The 18026-nt window shown below is 41.6% G+C and overlaps 1 protein-coding gene across 1 annotated transcript in view; it reads left to right on the top strand.

The window, feature by feature from the left end:
* Window positions 1-6852: 6852 nt before the first annotated feature.
* The window catches only part of LOC120019889 (CREB-regulated transcription coactivator 1-like), a 73963-nt gene continuing 62789 nt past the window's right edge, over window positions 6853-18026 (top strand). Inside the window, exon 1 of the mRNA XM_038963300.1 lies at window positions 6853-7010. Within this exon, the coding sequence (XP_038819228.1) occupies window positions 6879-7010 (132 nt within the window). The 5' untranslated portion in view covers window positions 6853-6878. The remainder of the gene's footprint in view (window positions 7011-18026) is intronic.

The raw sequence follows: 18026 nt of genomic DNA on the forward strand, positions 1-18026 counted from the left end.
TTGAAAACTAGCCCAAATAATTTTTTGCAGCAAAAGAGGACTTGCCACATTTATCCAATAAACACTTTTTCCATAACGTTATTGAGTGAATTAAGAAGGAATATTGACTTTATTTTTTATGACGTAGACTAAGAAGGAAAATTTGTTTTTCCATCAAAATAATAGAGTTTAAGAATATATCGCAAGAGAAAAAATAAATCACCCTTATTAAACTCTCCAGATAATTTTCCCTCAATGGATGTCGATTTAACTTGTTTTGACTGTTATGATTAAGCAAGAAAGCCCAAGGAGGTGTGGTACATGGCCAATTTACCACGGCTAATGACTGTTCTTAGGACATATCCCTTAGTCGTTGTATATTGACCATATACCACAAAGAACAGCCCTTAGCCATGGTATATTGGCCATACCTCCTTGGGCTTTATTGCTTAATCATAGCAGTCAAAACAAGTTTTTTGTCATTCCTGTGGTACACATCTGATATACCATGGCTTTCAACCAATCAGCATTCAGGGCTCAAACCACCCAGTTTATAATTATAGCATGTGCATAACTATAGATAAACCCGAAAGGAGAGTTTGAGTGATGAAAGTTGGACAGAGGATCTCAAAATCTCTGCGCAAGAAACACTTGGATGAACATAAAAAAACAAATGTTAGGCTATTTTCTGTCAATTGTGCCGTCATTGTGTGCCAAATGTTAAGACTACAAACTATTATAAATGGTCTATTTGCGAGATTGACTTGTTATTTCAATAGGCATAGGCTACTGACTAAAATCTGGGTTTATAATTGCAATTAAACTTTGCCGTGGTTTACTGAGATAAATGCAGGTAGTCTATAGCCCACGATAGGCCAACATGCCAACATATAATTTCAGGGAAAAGTCCACAATGAAACTGACATTAAATATGGAGAATGATACATTTGCTCCAGGTAGGCTACATAAGTGACACAAATTGATTTGCAATGACTCCAGTGATATAGTCATTTCAACATATTTATTGTTTCAAATGGAAGGCTACAGTAGCCTAAAATAGAATAGAAATGAACAGTGTACTTGATGGTCAACAGATGCAAATGTAGCCTATCATTCTCCACATTGAATGTAATTTTCATTGTGGACTTCTTCCCATAACAGAAGCATGCGAGGGTGTTCCATAACTTCCATTTCAAATTTCCACTTGCGCAGTGCTCCAGACCCTGGAACTGAGCATGAGTAAAACCCTTCGCTTGATATGGTTATCCATGAAAAAAGTCGACATAAGAATGCAGTTTACTTTAAACCACCTCTGAACAAACTTATCTAAACAGCTCTAGTGCGCCTAAAGTCGTTTTCCAATGCTTTGTTGCTGTTCTAGCGCGTTAATATATGTCTTTTTTTATTTTTATTTTTTATTTTTTTTAAATTTTATCCCCTTTTCTCCCCAATTTTCGTGGTATCCAATCGCTAGTAATTACTATCTTGTCTCATCGCTACAACTCCCGTACGGGCTCGGGAGAGACGAAGGTCGAAAGCCATGCGTCCTCCGAAGCACAACCCAACCTAGCCGCACTGCTTCTTTAACACAGCGCGCCTCCAACCCGGAAGCCAGCCGCACCAATGTGTCGGAGGAAACACCGTGCACCTGGCCCCCTTGGTTAGCGTGCACTGCGCCCGGCCCGCCACAGGAGTCGCTGGAGCGCGATGAGACAAGGATATCCCTACCGGCCAAACCCACCCTAACCCGGACGACGCTAGCCCAATTGTGCATGGCCCCCCGGTCGCGGCCGGCTGCGACAGAGCCTGGGCGCGAACCCAGAGACTCTGGTGGCGCAGTTAGCACTGCAATGCAGTGCCCTAGACCACTGCGCCACCCGGGAGGCGTTAATATATGTCTTATGGAAAAAGTGTGCCTCCATAATGACCAATCTAAATAGCCTACCTACAACTGGTAAAAAGTGGTCACAAAGTGCTCTGTCTCCATGACTCAGCTTCCTCTGCTGCAGCACTCTCTCAACCAGTACTCTCAAAGCACACACGCACCCCTTCGGCCCTCTCCCTCTTCCCCATTCACATGCTCACTCACTGGCTCACTCACTGACTCACTCACTCAGTTACAGCCAGCTTACTGCCTGATAGTCAGAGGCAGCAGGTCACAGTGAAATATATGTATATATTTTTAAGAGAAATGCCATGGCGGTCGCGGTGCAATTTAGAAGTACCGCCAAAAATCTGCCACCTGCAACATTGTTTTCAAAGTTGCAAAATTTGGCAAAAAAAACACAAAATGGCAACACTGGACTGAATGGAAGCTGGTAATTAGGAGTTTTTTACTCCTTTGGTCTAGGCAAGTATTTATGAGTCCTCACTGTCCGAGACCGGGTCAAGACCGAGTCCAAATGTATCAGACACCAGACAACACCGAGACACTCAATATGTGGTCTGGAGACCGTACTCGAGACCGGTCAACAAGACTGCTGTACAGTGCCTTCAGAAAGTATTCACACCCCTTGACTTTTTCCACATTGTGTTGTGTTACAAAGTGAGATTAAAATGGATGAAGACTTTTTGTCATTGGCCTACACACAATATCCCATAATGGGGGGGAAGAAGCCTTTGACTCGCCTCCTGAAGTGGCAGTGTACACAGCACAGCCAATCTTTTAGGCAACACGCCCCTCCGGGTAACAATTGGGTAAATTTTGACTTCTCCCTAACTACAGAGTGAAAAAGTTCACTGTAAAAATGTTTGTTTTTTTACATTTTGGGCTAAACTGCTACTTATATTTAAATTTGCCCCAAAAAGTTGTTGCACTGTACTGAACCTAGCAGGCACTTACTAAAATATGTACAATAACATAATAACATACTTTTGTCAAACAAAGCAAAAAATTCTAATTAAGACAAATGTTTTTGTCAATATGGCCAAGTTTCCTTCAGAGGTGGATAAAACATAAAAGCCACCAGAACATATTGGCTCCTTTGATTCCTCTTCCTGTCCTACAAAAATATGACTCCGTTTGTATTTTAATAGGGTCATCTTTATGGCTGTAACTATAGAACGTCTGGCATTATATAAATATCTTCCTCTTCAGTGTCAGGAGGCAGTATGGCCAGGCTACAGGACATGTCGTTGCTGTAAATTGCATCATCAGGTAAATCACACTGCAGATATATGTCCTCAGGTTCAACGGGTGACCTGGAGAGACAGGTAGACAGATGGGCCAACATCAGAACATGCTTCCCCGCACAGTTACACCACAACAAACATGGCCTATGTGTGCTCACTGTTGTGTGGTCAACATTTGTCAACTCTGTAAAAAGTCCATTGTTGAGTCATTGATACACAGTAGGATTAATACAATTCAAATGTGAAAATAAAAGAGGCATGAAATCTTGGAAATGAACAGTTTGCAAAAGGCAAAGACAAACTCTGATTTTCCTCAATATAATGACCTAATCAACTTTCAACTTCCAGTGCACTTTTTCGAACATTTCAACCCAAACTAATCATCATCATGTAGCCTACCTGTTCATGTTGATGGTTGTCTTGTTGGAGTCAGTGAAGTTCTCGTAGATAGGGCTATGATCAGTGGGTGGTGGTCTGACCATGGCCGTGTATTGGGAACCCTCAAGCTGACGTGTGTTGACCTCTGTGCTCTTGAGTTGATCTAACTGCCACATATTCCCCAATTTACTGCGCTTGGTATAGATCAGCGCAATCACTACTACCAGAACTATGAAGAACAGAGGAAGACCCACAGCATATCCCACAGAAAAACTAAAAGAAGCTGGGTCTAGGCAGTCTGTGGTAGAGTTTGCAGGGAGACAAGTTGTATTAGACATCATGACCTGTGAATGAAAAAATGCATTATTGGATGACAGCAGTTTGGGGTGTTGAAATGAAGGGCAGCCTACTATGCATAAACAGTCTGGTATTTAAGGCATCCAATAAATTATGTCATTAACTAAACTAACCAAACCCAGGTCATCATTGCAAAATAATCTCAATAACCTATGAGCTAAATAAACAATTCATTAAAATTGAAATCAACAACAAATGAATTAATAAGAAATATATTAATACAATGCATATCCTAAGAACATTTTCCAGATTCCAGTATTGTTTGAATAGCCCCCAGATAGCACCCATGAAATACAGAAGATCCGTAGGTCAGAACCAATAAAAATGTGTTTTACCAGGCCTTGGTGAGAAGAACAGAGTGGTCCAGTTGGTCTATGAGCGAGAGACGATGAAGTTGTTGACTGAACTTCGAAGTTCCCTTTTTTCTATGGTGAAAAAGTGGAACTTAGCAAAAATGAAAGTCACATCAAGATTTCCTGTTAAAGCCTCATTACCTCATAGAGAAAATAGAACACACTTCACGGAAGACACAAGTTTGGGACTTTAATTTCTTTAGTATAGTATAGTTTAACTCACTCATATGAACTGATAAGCAGTGAGTCAGTGTGCAATTATATTTTGAATCACACCTATCCAGAACACATTTGACATAAGTTTTTATGTCCATAGCCTACAAAATTGTATGTAATTTCCACCAGTAAATTATTTCTGTGAAATTATATTATAGCTGCTAGGCTTACTTCAATTTCATGTGATACATTGTAATGTATCTTCTTTTCACAATGAGAACTGTCTGCATACTGCAGTGGTAGGCTACCACATCTCAGTAGATTTAGGAATAAAATGCTTGGCTGTTCAAATGAACCTAACTATAATGTGTATTGGCAGAGAGGTTTTATAATGTGAATTTGAAAAAATATTTTTTATCACAAACACACAAAAAAAAATCCTGCTGAAAACCTGTTTTTGCTTTGTCATTATGGGTTATTGTCACGAACGTCGTAAGAAGCGGACCAAAGCGCAGCGTGGTTTGAATACATTCTTCTATCTTTAATGAAGAACACTTAAACAAACTTACAAAACAAAACGAATAAGACGAAGGTGACCGCTATATAAACAATGTGCTAACATGCAACATAACCTAGACAATAACCCACAACCCACAATACAAAACAGGCTACCTAAATATGGTTCCCAATCAGAGACAACGCAAAACACCTGTCTCTGATTGAGAACCATATCAGGCCAAACACATAGAAATATACAAACCAGACATACAACATAGAATGCCCACACAGATCACACCCTAACCAACCAAAACATAAAACATACAAAGCAAACTATGGTCAGGGCGTGACAGTTATTGTGTGTAGATTTATGAGTTTATCAATTTTAGAATAAAGCTGTAACATAACAAAATGTGGAAAAAGTCAAGGGGTCTGAATACTTTCCGAATGCACTGTATTTCCTGCTGACCATGACAAGTGGCATTGGAGAAGCCTTGCAAAGGAAGTATACACCACAAACACAGCTTCATCAGTTTTCAGAAACATATTTCCAGTAAGGCTGTGTGACATGCAAATTCAGTATCTTAGCAGGTGTCTGTCATACACAAAACAGATGACAGACATATCAATCTGGATGAACAAACTGGTCTCTCGCCAGATTCATAACAATAGAAGACAACAGGGTTTTCTACCACATGCTGTTATCTATTCCCAATTTAACATGTTTACCACAGAAATCATTAAATAGCAACAATGTGAAAGCAAATCTGGGCACCACATTAGACGGACTGTCCATACAATTAAGACAACAGAAGCACAACAGAGTAGTGAAAACAATTTGCTCTTTAGATATACCTCCCCCTGCTGCCAGTTACTGCCTTGAGCATGAGTTACCATGAATATCTCAATCCCACAAAACGTTAAATACCTTATCTATCCACCATCAATATATCCATCTTCCTATCTAAAGATATTACACCTTGTATCACGTATTTATACATCCATTTTTCAGAAACGCTTCTCTTTTTGGGGGCATAGCATTGGCACAGGTTTGTGTTTTAGCTGGATATTCATTTTCACAGCAAATATTGGCTGCCATCACCAATGTTTTGAGGGAAGGGGCTGGGGGGATCTAAAGTGAAGTGGAGATGAAGTCGCGGTCGGGGACAAAGTTCTCTCTATTTAAATTAAATTGATAAACTATGGAACCATTTTAGTTATTTTTGTGATTACATGTCTCTATGTACAGGGAAGCCTGCTGTAGCTGTTTATGTGTTTATGTAACTAGATTAATGTAAACAATATCTGAGGAGCAGGACACAGAAATCTGCTAAGATGTCATTTTATCCATGCTACCTATAGCCTTTTCACTGAGGCTCAACTTCAAGGTTTTTTTCAGGGCTTAGCTGGCAATAACAACATAATCCCACACACCCATTGCCCTGGTATACCCTCTTCAATGGTTTCCTTGGTTACTTTACAGCCAATTTATTTCCACTACTCTGAATAGTGGGTGAAACAGCATATTGTTTCATTGTGCTTGGACTGTGCCTGTAGCTCTTTACCCTTGTGTGTCTGTGGGAAAAAGAAAACCATTCGATTTTTTTTGCCAGTATTGGTACTTTTAGCATGTTAGTGACTGATGTGGTTGACAGTGGTTTATGCATTTAATTCCCAGTGAGAATTCTAAAAGCACACTCATTTGAGTGGTATTGTTACGCCATGTACAGTACAGTGGGTTTAGTGGCTAAACAAGGCATTCAAAATAAGAAGAACCTTACCAACATGTTCAATAGAGGATCATTTATAAAAATTATCATTGATTTTAGATTATCCGCAAGTGGACAGTGGATAAAATGTTTAAGCAACAATGAGGGGGGAAATTACCTATCACTTTTTTTTACCCATCCCTGGTGAAAAATTTGGGAAATGTGGGCGTTCCAGATGTGCGCCTTAACTACGCCTACGCGCAAGGACGTGGGCACGCAACGTCTCTTGAGGGAAAGCGGAGCAGAAGAGCGAAACATGGCGACATCGAACAATCCGCGGAAATTTAGCGAGAAAATCGCTTTACATAATCAGAAACAGGCAGAAGAGACAGCAGCATTCGAGGAAGTGATGAAAGATTTGAGTATGACCCGAGCAGCGAGGGTAAGCGTGTCTGTTTTTATCTATTTGCTGTGATTGCTCGCGACCTGTCAAATGTAGTAATATGTGCGGTGGCACGTAGTTTGGCCAGGGAGGTAAACAATAACAAACAGCCCCATATGCCAGCAAATATGATTTGCATGAATGGAAACCAGTCTCCTTACTATCATATTCGTGTAGTTAGTTATTCTCAAATGGAGAGGAATCCCGAGGCCAATCGTCTTCAAAAGTTGCACAGTATTATAGTTGCTCCAGTGCAAATATGGGGCGTGCATGCGTGTTTGACAGCGCGCATCAAAATAGAGCTTTGGTTTTTCTGCCTGCACTCTAGGCGAGGAAGAAGCGTGAGATGAACAGCAATTTCTATGCATTGAAGCATTTGGGACAGCAGTATTTTTAGTATATAGATCAACAAAGACATATAGCCTAATAATCAGGTGGAAAACCCAGTCGTGAGACTGAGCAGACAAGTAGAGTAAATTTGATATTTGATTGACACGAGTCAACCCCGCACAGATTATGTTGATGGTAAAGCGCATGCCGCAGCAAAATATTGGTATCTGCATCAATGTCATGTCAGTGGTCTCAGCTGTAGTTAAATTTACCGACAAAATAGCATGGGTGCATTTGAGAAACGTTGCCAGCAGAACCGGCGCATTTTAAATAGTTTTAAATGGACTGGTATGGGAAAATAATGACAGAAGTTAGTATTTTGAATTTCGTGGTCGCACATTGAGATTCGTGGTTGCAAGTACGATTTGCAAATGTGTAATTTAATTAGACAAGCTTGTATCATCATGATGTGTGCATTTTTTAACTAACGGTTGCAAATTTGTAATTTGAATACATTCAATAAGATTTGCAAGAATAATTTATTTTCTGAATTATTACCAGAGCTGGGACCAAGTCACTATTCGAGTCACAAGAAAGTCTCAAATCACAAGGTCCAAGTCTCAAGTCAAATCCAAGTCTTGCATTCTAAGAGCAAGTCAAGTCCAGTAGTCACATGCTTTTTTTAAATCAAATAAAAAAAAAAGTGTTGGAGAAGAAAGTAAAAGTGCAATATGTGCCATGTAAGAAAGCTAACGTTTAAGTTCCTTGCTCAGAACATGAGAACATATGAAAGCTGATGGTTCCTTTTAACATGAGTCTTCAATATTCCCAGGTAAGAAGTTTTAGGTTGTAGTTATTATAGGACTATTTCTCTCTATACCATTTGTATTTCATATACCTTTGACTATTGGATGTTCTTATAGGCACTTTAGTATTGCCAGTGTAACAGTATAGCTTCCTTCTCTCTCCTCGCTCCTACCTGGGCTCGAACCAGGAACACATCGACAACAGCCACCCTCGAAGCAGCGTTACCCATGCAGAGCAAGGGGAACAACTACTCCAAGTCTCAGAGCGAGTGACGTTTGAAACGCTATTAGCGCGCACCCCGCTAACTAGCTAGCCATTTCACATCGGTTACACCAGCCTAATCTCGGGAGTTGATAGGCTTGAATTCATAAACAGCAGAGCTGCTGGCAAAACGCACGAAAGTGCTGTTTGAATGAATGCTTACGAGCCTACTGGTGCCCACCATCGCTCAGTCAGACTGCTCTATCAAATCATAGACTTAATTATAACATAATAACACACAGAAATACGAGCCTTAGGTCCTTAATATGGTCGAATCCGGAAACTATCATCTCGAAAACCAAACATTTATTCTTTCAGTGAAATACGGAACCGTTCCGTATTTTATCTAACGGGTGGCATCCATCAGTCTAAATATTCCTGTTACATTGCACAACCTTCAATGTTATGTCATAATTACGTAAAATTCAGGCAAATTAGTTCGCAATGAGCCAGGCGGCCCAAACTGTTGCATATACCCTGACTCTGCGTGCAATGAAAGCAAGGAAGTGACACAATTTCACCTGGTTAATATTGCCTGCTAACCTGGATTTCTTTTAGCTAAATATGCAGGTTTAAAAATATATACTTCTGTGTATTGATTTTAAGAAAGGCATTGATGTTTATGGTTAGGTACACGTTGGAGCAACGACAGTCCTTTTTCGCGAATGCGCACTGCATCGATTATATGCAACGCAGGACAAGCTAGATAAACTAGTAATATCATCAACCATGTGTAGTTATAACTAGTGATTATGATTGATTGATTTTTATAAGATAAGTTTAATGCTAGCTAGCAACTTACCTTGGCTTCTTACTGCATTCGTGTAACATGCGGGCTCCTCGTGAGGCAGGTGGTTAGAGCGTTGGATTAGTTAACCGTAAGGTTGCAAGATTGAATCCCTGAGCTTACAACGTAAAAATCTGTCGTTCTGCCCCTGAACAAGGCAGTTAACCCACCGTTCCTAGGCCGTCATTGAAAATAAGAATGTGTTCTTAACTGACTTGCCTAGTTAAATAAAGGTGTACATTTTTTTTTTTTTAAGTATCGACAAAATCGGCATCCAAAATTAACGATTTCCGATTGTTATGAAAACTTGAAATCAGCCCTAATTAATCGGTCGACCTCTACAACATACACGTAGTATTACTTTCTTAGCTACAGTATACATATCTCCCTGGCATATTACATAATTTATGCAGTAGCATGCAAGACATTTTTGGACTCACCTCATTGTGCTGTGCTCTCTTGAACAGGAAGGTGGTGCGGCGGTCCTTCGTGGGCAAATTTTGTCATCAAAGTCTGGCATTCTCCTGATATATGGGGCTTTCAAGACAATTTGGAACTCGGGGGGGGGGGGGGGACAAGTTTGAATCATGATGATGCCAGTGATCTTCAGGTCATAGCTCTAGAAAGAGGCCAGAGTTCCCGACTTACAATTCTGAGTTGGATGACCGTTCAAAACGTATTTTCCCAGTCTGAGCTCGTGTTTTCCCAAGTTCCCAATTGTCTTGAACTCACTGAAGTCAGATTTCCCAGTTCCGAGTTAACAGTTGTTTTGAGCGTGCCAGAAATTATGCTGGATTGACAGCATGTTTATCATTTGAAGCATGGAAAAGAGACCCTTAAACCAAGACTTGGGACCACACAGCCACTCCGCAGGCTAGTGATTTCTTTGCAATGCTTGCAGTTAGCCACCAATTCCATGAAAACCACTCATTGTTGAATTTGCGTTTTCCAACTTGTTGTGTAATGTTTATGGCCGATGAGCACCGATAAGTTTATCTATAATTTCTCTTCGTTATTTCTCTTCGTATGACAAGGATTAAAAAGGATTTCTAATCAAATTGTATTTTTCACATGTGCCGACCTTAGTGAAATGCTTACTTACAAGCCCTTAACCAACAATGCAGTTAAGAAAAAAGTGTTAAGTAAAAAAAATTATAATAAAAATAAATAATTAAAGAGCAGCAGTAAAATAACAATAGCGAGGCTATATACAGGGGGTACTGGTACAGAGTCAATGTGCGGGGGCACCGGTTAGTCGAGGTAAGAGTTAATATGTACATGTAGGTAGAGTTAAAGTGACTATGCATAGATAATAAACAAAGAGTAGCAGCAGTGTAAAAAGACTCCAGCCACCCTAACCATAGACTGTTCTCTGCTTCTGCCCGGCAAGGGGTACGGAGTGCGAAGTCTAGGTCCAAAAGACTTCGTAACAGCTTCTACCCCCAAAGTATGATATTGAAACGATCAGTCCAATCAAAGCTACTGTAGATATAACGTGATTTGACATAATTTTATCTGTGGCTGATGACCTTGAGCCTTCTTGGATGGGCACTTCTAATGTAACTATGGCAGCACCCAAGGGGCTTTAATTTTTGAACTCTACCCTTAGATTTGGCTCTCCCGTTGCGACGTTCCCCTGAGGCCCATCTGCTAGCCTGCTGCTAGCCCCGGCCTGCTAGCTGTCTAAATTGCCGTGCCTCCAGCTCGCCTAACTACTCACTGGACCCTATGATCACTCGGCTACACATGCCTCTAATTTCAATATGCCTTGTCTATTGCTGTTTTGGTTAGTAGTTTTTGTCTTAATTCACTGTAGAGCCTACAGCCCTGCTCAATATTCCTTAGCTAGCCCTTATGTTCCACCCCCCACACATGCAGTGACCGCACCTGGCTTAAATGGTGCCTCTAGAGACAAAACCTCTCTCATCGTCACTCAATGCCTAGGTTTACCTCCACTGTACTCACGTCCTACCATACCCTTGTTTGTACATTGCCGTCCAGAAACCTGCTCCTTTTACTCTCTGTTCCAAATGCACTAGACGACCAGTTCTTATAGCCTTTAGCTGTACCCTTATCCTACTCCTCCTCTGTTCCTCTGGTGATGTAGAGGTTAACCCTGCAGTCCCCAGCATCACTCCTATTTCCCAGGCGCTTTTATTTGTTGACTTCCGTAACCGTAAAAGCATTGGTTTTATGCATGTTAACATTAGAAGCCTCCTCCCTAAGTTTGTTTTATTCACTGCTTTAGCACACTCCGCCAACCCGGATGTCCTAGCCGTGTCTGAATCCTGGCTTAGGAAGGCCACCAAAAATCCTGAAATTTCCATCCCTAACTATAACATTTTCCGCCAAGATAGAACTGCCAAAGGGGGCGGAGTTGCAAGCTACTGAAGAGAGAGCCTGCAGAGTTCTGTCTTACTATCCAGGTCTGTGCCCAAACAATTCAAGCTTCTACTTTTAAAAATCCACCTTTCCAGAAACAAGTCTCTCACCGTTGCCGCTTGATATAGACCCCCCTCGGCCCACAGTTATGCCCTGGACACCATATGTGAATTGATCGCCCCCCATCTATCTTCATGCTTAACACCCCGGCCGTCCTACAATCTAAGCTAGATGCCCTCAATCTCACACAAATTATCAATGAACCTACCAGGTACAACCCCAAATCTGTAAACACGGGCACCCTCATAGATATCATCCTAACAAACTTGCCCTCCAAATACACCTCTACTGTCTTCAATCAGGATCTCAGCGTTCACTGCCTCATTGCCTGCGTGCGTACTGGGTCCGCGGTCAAATGACCACCCCTCATCACTGTCAAATGCTCCCTAAAACGCTTCAGCGAGCAGGCCTTTCTAATTGCCCTGGCCCGGGTATCCTGGAAGGATATTGGCCTCATCCCGTCAGTAGAGGATGCCTGGTTGCTCTTCAAAAGTGCTTTCCTCTCAATCTTAAATAAGCATGCCCCGTTCAAAAAATGTAGAACTAAGAACAGATATAGCCCTTGGTTCACCCCAGACTTGACTGCCCTTGACCAGCACAAAAACATCCTGTGGCGTTCTGCATTAGTATCGAATAGCCACCGCGATATGCAACTTTTCAGGGAAGTCAGGAACCAATATACACAGGCAGTTAGGAAAGCTAAGGCTAGCTTTTTCAAACAGAAGTTTGCATCCTGTAGCACTAATTCCAAAAGGTTTTGGGACACTGTAAAGTCCATGGAGAATAAGAGCACCCCCTCCCAGCTGCCCACTGCACTGACGATAAGAAACACTGTCACCACCGATAAATCTACAATAATCGATCATTTCAATAAGCATTTTTCCACGGCTGGCCATGCTTTCCACCTGGCTACCCCTACCCAACATCTCATCAGCACCCCCTGCAGCAACTTGCCCAACCCCCCCCCCCTGCTTCTCCTTCACCCAAATACAGACAGCTGATGTTCTGAAAGAGCTGCAAAGTCTGGATCCCTACAAATCAGCTGGGCTAGACAATCTGGACCCTCTCTTTCTAAAACATTCCGCCGAAATTTTTGCAACCTCTATTATATTACTTGCCGATTCAATCTCTTTCGTATCGTCTGAGATCCCCAAAGATTGGAAAGCTGCCGTGGTCATCCCCCTCTTCAAAGGGGGAGACACTCGAGACCCAAACTGTTATAGACCTATATCCATCCTGCCCTGCCGTTCTAAAATCTTCGAAAGCCAAGTTAATAAACAGATCACTGACCATTTCGAATCCGACCGTACCTTCTCCACTATGCAATCTGGTTTCCGAGCTGGTCATGGGTGCACCTCAGCCACGCTCAAGGTCCTAAACGATATCATACCTGCCATCGATAAAAGACATTACTGTGCAGCCGTCTTCATCGACCTGGCAAAGGCTTTCGACTCTGTCAATCACTGTATTCTTATCGGCAGACTCAATAGCCTTGGCTTCTCAAATGACTGCCTCGCCTGGTTCACCAACTACTACTCAGACAGAGTTCAGTGTGTCAAATCAGAGGGCCTGTTGTCCAGACCTCTGGCAGTCTCTATGGGGGTGCCACAGGGTTCAATTCTCGGGCCGACTCTTTTCTCTGTATATATCAACGATGTCGCTCTTGGTGCGGGTGATTCTCTGATCCACCTCTATGCAGATGACACCATTCTGTATACATCTGGCCCTTTGGACACTGTGCTAACAAACCTCCAAGCGAGTTGACGCCATACTCCTTCCGTGGCCTCCAACTGCTTTTAAATGCTAGTTAAACTAAGTGCATGCTCTTCAACCGATTGCTGCCCGCACCCTCCCACCCGAATAGCATCACTACTCTGGCCGGTTCTGACCTAGAATATGTGGACAACTACAAATACCTAAGTGTCTGGTTAGACTGTAAACTCTCCTTCCAGACTCACATTAAGCATCTCCAATCCACAATTAAATCTAGAATTGGCTTCCTATTTCGCAACAAAGCATCCTTCACTCATGCCGCCAAACTTACCCTCGTAAAACTGACTATCCTACTGTTAGGGGAATTTCATAATTCCTTTATGTGCTCATTAATTAAAATCACTCTGTCTGTTTCTAAGAATTTGTAAGATTCTTATTAGCATAAAATAGACAGGGACCAGTCTTATTAAAATTAGATAATAGTATTTATTCTCGGAGCGCGCTCCCATTGAACCACGAACAACAGTTTATATACAAAATATGACGTCATTGGTCACAGAATGAAGCTCCTCCTCTCAACCAAGACAAAACAGGTTCAAAAGTTCATTCCAACTCACCAGCGCACACACATGACACACAATATAACTAGATTAACTCCTGAAGTTTCACCATAATTTATTACCACTTTAGCAGACAGCTCAAGATAATGGAAGACCTAGGGAGTCACTCGCTGCCTTATCTAAACATCCCAGGGCTAAGTTGAGTCGGTTCAACCATAGGTTAACGATCCTTTTTGCTTACTTAATAACCCACAGCACATACCTCTCCAACTAAGTTGGAATGGTGTTTATTATGTTTTAATTACTCCTTGTTCATGCTACATAATCCCTTCCTTATGAATTAACATTATTAATCAGATATAATAATACAGGGTAGAGTTCAATTAGTTATAGTTTTATCTAAATGTAGACATTGTTTAGTCATTATTCATAAGATTCCTAACACCTACCGATCCTTGATTTTGGCGATGTCATTTACAAAATAACCCCCAACGCTCTACTCAGCAAACAGGATGTAGTCTATCACAGTGCCATCTGTTTTATCGCCACAGCCCCATATACTACCCACCACTAGGACCTGTATGCTCTCGTTGGCTGGCCCTCACTACTTATTCGTCGCCAAACCCACTGGCTCCAGGTCATTTATAAGTCTTTGCTAGGTAAAGCCCCGCCTTATCTCAGCTCACTGGTCACCATAGCAACACCCACCCATAGCACGCGCTCCGGCAGGTATATTGCACTGGTCATCCCCAAAGCCAACACTTCCTTTGGCCGCCTTTCTTTCCAGTTATCTGCTGCCAATGACTAGAACGAATTGCAAAAATCTCTGAAGCTGGAGTCTTATATCTCCCTCTCTAACTTTAAGCATCAGCTGTCTGAGCATCTTACCGATCACTGTACCTATACACAGCCAATCTGTAAATAGCACACCCGACTAACTCATCCCCATATTATTACTTACCCTCTTGCTCTTTTGCACCCCAGTATCTCTACTTGCACATCATCATCTGCACATCTATCACTCCAGTATTAATGCTAAATTGTAATTATTTTCGCCTCTAGGGCCTATTTATTGCCTACCTCCTTACTCTTCTACATTTGCACACACTGTACATTGATTTTTTTACATTTTTCTTTTCTTTTGTGTTATTGACTGTACGTTTGTTTATGTGTAACTCTATTGTTTTTTGTCGCACTGCTTTGCTTTATCTTGGCCATTTCACAGTTGTAAATGAGAACTTGTTCTCAACTGGCCTACCTGGTTAAATAAAGGTGCATTTTTGGGGGGGGCAGTGACATAGTGTCCTCATGAGTGACAGAACACTGAGCCAATCACTGGTGCAACTAGAAAACATTACCAACCCCTACGCTACGTATTTTCCGCTGGCTATCACACCACCACAGAAAGCACTGAGCAAGGCTGAAATACCTGCATTTTGGAGCTGCCTAACTCAAGAAAGCAAAAAAGAGACCATGTTTGTATGTGGCTTTATTAAGTCAATCATTTTTATTTTACATTGTTTGCAAACTGATATGTGACACGTATTAATGCCAAAATAACATGCAAAACAGGCAACCCACCGCCCCCCAAAAAGATATGTTTGTTTTTTTAGCTAAAAATGTGGGGCTCAAAACAGGTGGGGCTCTGTGCCCTGCCCGCCACAAGGAGTTGCTAGAGCGCGATGGGACAAGGAAATCCCGGACGGCCAAACCCTCCCCTAACCTGGATGACGCTGGGCCAATTGAACGCCGCCTTATGGGTCTCCCGGTCGTGGCCGGCTGCGACACAGCCTGGGATCGAACGCGTGTCTGTAGTGGCGCCTTAGACCGCTGCACCACTCGGGAGGCCGGTCATAGCTGCTATTTGAACCAAGAAATAGGAATCCTATATCCCACCTCATGCAGAAACACTGCCTGGCATGGGAGCTGTGCGCAATGAGTGAAGTGCTGATCGATTCATTTTTGGAGGCACTGTGCACAGGCATAAAAGCTGGTCTAATTTACTCGACAGTCAACAAAGTGAGACATTGTCCTGTGTTTCTTGGCTGTTTTACATTGTTTTGTTCACAAGTTTGGTTGTTTTTCAACTTGAGTCTGCTGCTTCAACTAATAGCAAAGAGATGCCCTTGTCAGATCCCAAATCTCAGACACTTGATACGACTCAAGTGGCCCCATTACTACGGTAACCTCCCACCCTTAAAGGGGCAGCTGAACATTTTCTCTGATACAAAAGTTACAAAAAATTAAAAGAAATTTAGCATTATACCACATTTACTTCTTACTAATACATTTCTTGTTTTAGAAACAGTACAAAGCATGTAATCCGTTTTTTTGACTTAATTATGCAAAAATACTTTGTCTAGTATAAAATCTGAGTGGTGGGGCCTCCCGAGTGGCACAACGTTCTAAGGCACTGCGCTGCAGTGCTTGAGGCGTTACTACAACAATCCCATAAGTATAGAAGGTAGTGTGATGTTACAGCTACCTTTAGACATACAGTACCACCACTGAATTATATGAATTATTACCCAACTAAACTAGGCCTATTGGAAATATGAAAATGACCAATGAAATCACCATGTAGTGCATGACTTGGGCAGGAGTTTACCGGAGCTGAGTACCGGCACCTAACATGTTCTACTCCTTGAGCTCCTGTTCCTCTTTTATAGAATATTAGCTCAAAAGTATAGTGGAGCTCCTGTACCTAAATATAAACAGTACTGGCACCCAAAATGAGTAGACCTACCGGCACCTATTTCAGCTCGAGTCAAGCACTGCAGGTATTGTTGTGGCAAAGATGCGTCCGTAGCAGATTGCTAAAACGTTAGCCAGCTTTATATGGATAATATTAATGCAGGTATGCTACTCTGTTTTTGCCAGGCAAAACCATAGAAAATTAAACAAGCGCTTTCTGGTCACTGATGTGGATATGTGCACCCGCTTTTGCGCGCTAATGCTGATGATTGGTCAACAGTCAAGACGGGAAACTTTTTGTTTCTGAAGCACAAATTAGATGTTTTTAAAATAAGAATTTTGTGCAATGCCCTAGACCTACGTTAGTATCCACATCTTTATAACCAAATCTACAAATATAAAATACAAATGGTAGTCTAGCCTATACTGTATGTAGCCTATTCAAATATGTATCAAAATAATTATAGGCCTACTCGCAACCTCCCAAAACCTTCACTGCTCTAGCTCTCAACCTGTGTTGATTGACAGTTTGCTGGTCCAATCAGAGGGTTGAGTGTGTGTTTCACTAGCCAGTCTGTTTTGTTTGTAAGTGCGATACTGTCTCTGGGTGCCAGGAGAGTAATCCACGGAGACTCCGTGCCACAAAAGGATTGACAAAACGTTACAAAATCTGGTCAGATAATTTCAAGGCAAAGTGGAGTCTTGAGGCGTCAAGCCTGACTTCAGTCAGACTCCAGTCCATGTTATGTGACTCGAGTCCACATCTGATTATTACAAGTCCATTTACCACTATGAATATTCTGATGTGAATCAAAAATATGCATTCTCAGAGTTCTGTCACGCTACCAAGTGATTCGTACATTTGTAGAAAGACGTTCGCAAGTAAAATGGTTTGAGCAGATCTGGAGGACCTTTTTACTCCTGGCCAATCAGCTAAAACCACAGCTGCCTATTGCTCCAACCATTGGCTGGATTGTTCCATCAGTCAAATCTCAGGAATTAGCTTGAAGAGGAAAAGAGAAGTCATTTCTACAAAGTAACAACGTTACTTAATCCTCGGCCTGAAGTACTAGAATAAAACAATCTACTTGAAGGTAATCATCTATTTCATATGTGTACATCGATTTATTTTTTTGTGAAAAGGTGTGTTTAACGTGAAATATAATGGTACATGTCAGACAATTGACAGCAGCTAACGTTAGCTAGCTAGATAAATTTAAACTTGTTCTTGGAGTTTATTCACAAGGTTAGACAGAGAATAACATGTGTGGATATATTTCTATCATGCAGAATTGTAAGCTTGTAACTTGAAGCTCATTCAATAATACAGACGTGGGTGATTTCTGTCTCAGCGGACTGAACTGCGTGCAAGTTTTTGTAAAATTTAGATCAGTTAGTTGAATGAGGTGTTGGGTGAAGCGCTGGAAC

The sequence above is a fragment of the Salvelinus namaycush genome, chromosome 25, assembly GCF_016432855.1.
Source record: "Salvelinus namaycush isolate Seneca chromosome 25, SaNama_1.0, whole genome shotgun sequence".
NCBI classification, from domain to species: Eukaryota; Metazoa; Chordata; class Actinopteri; order Salmoniformes; family Salmonidae; genus Salvelinus; species Salvelinus namaycush.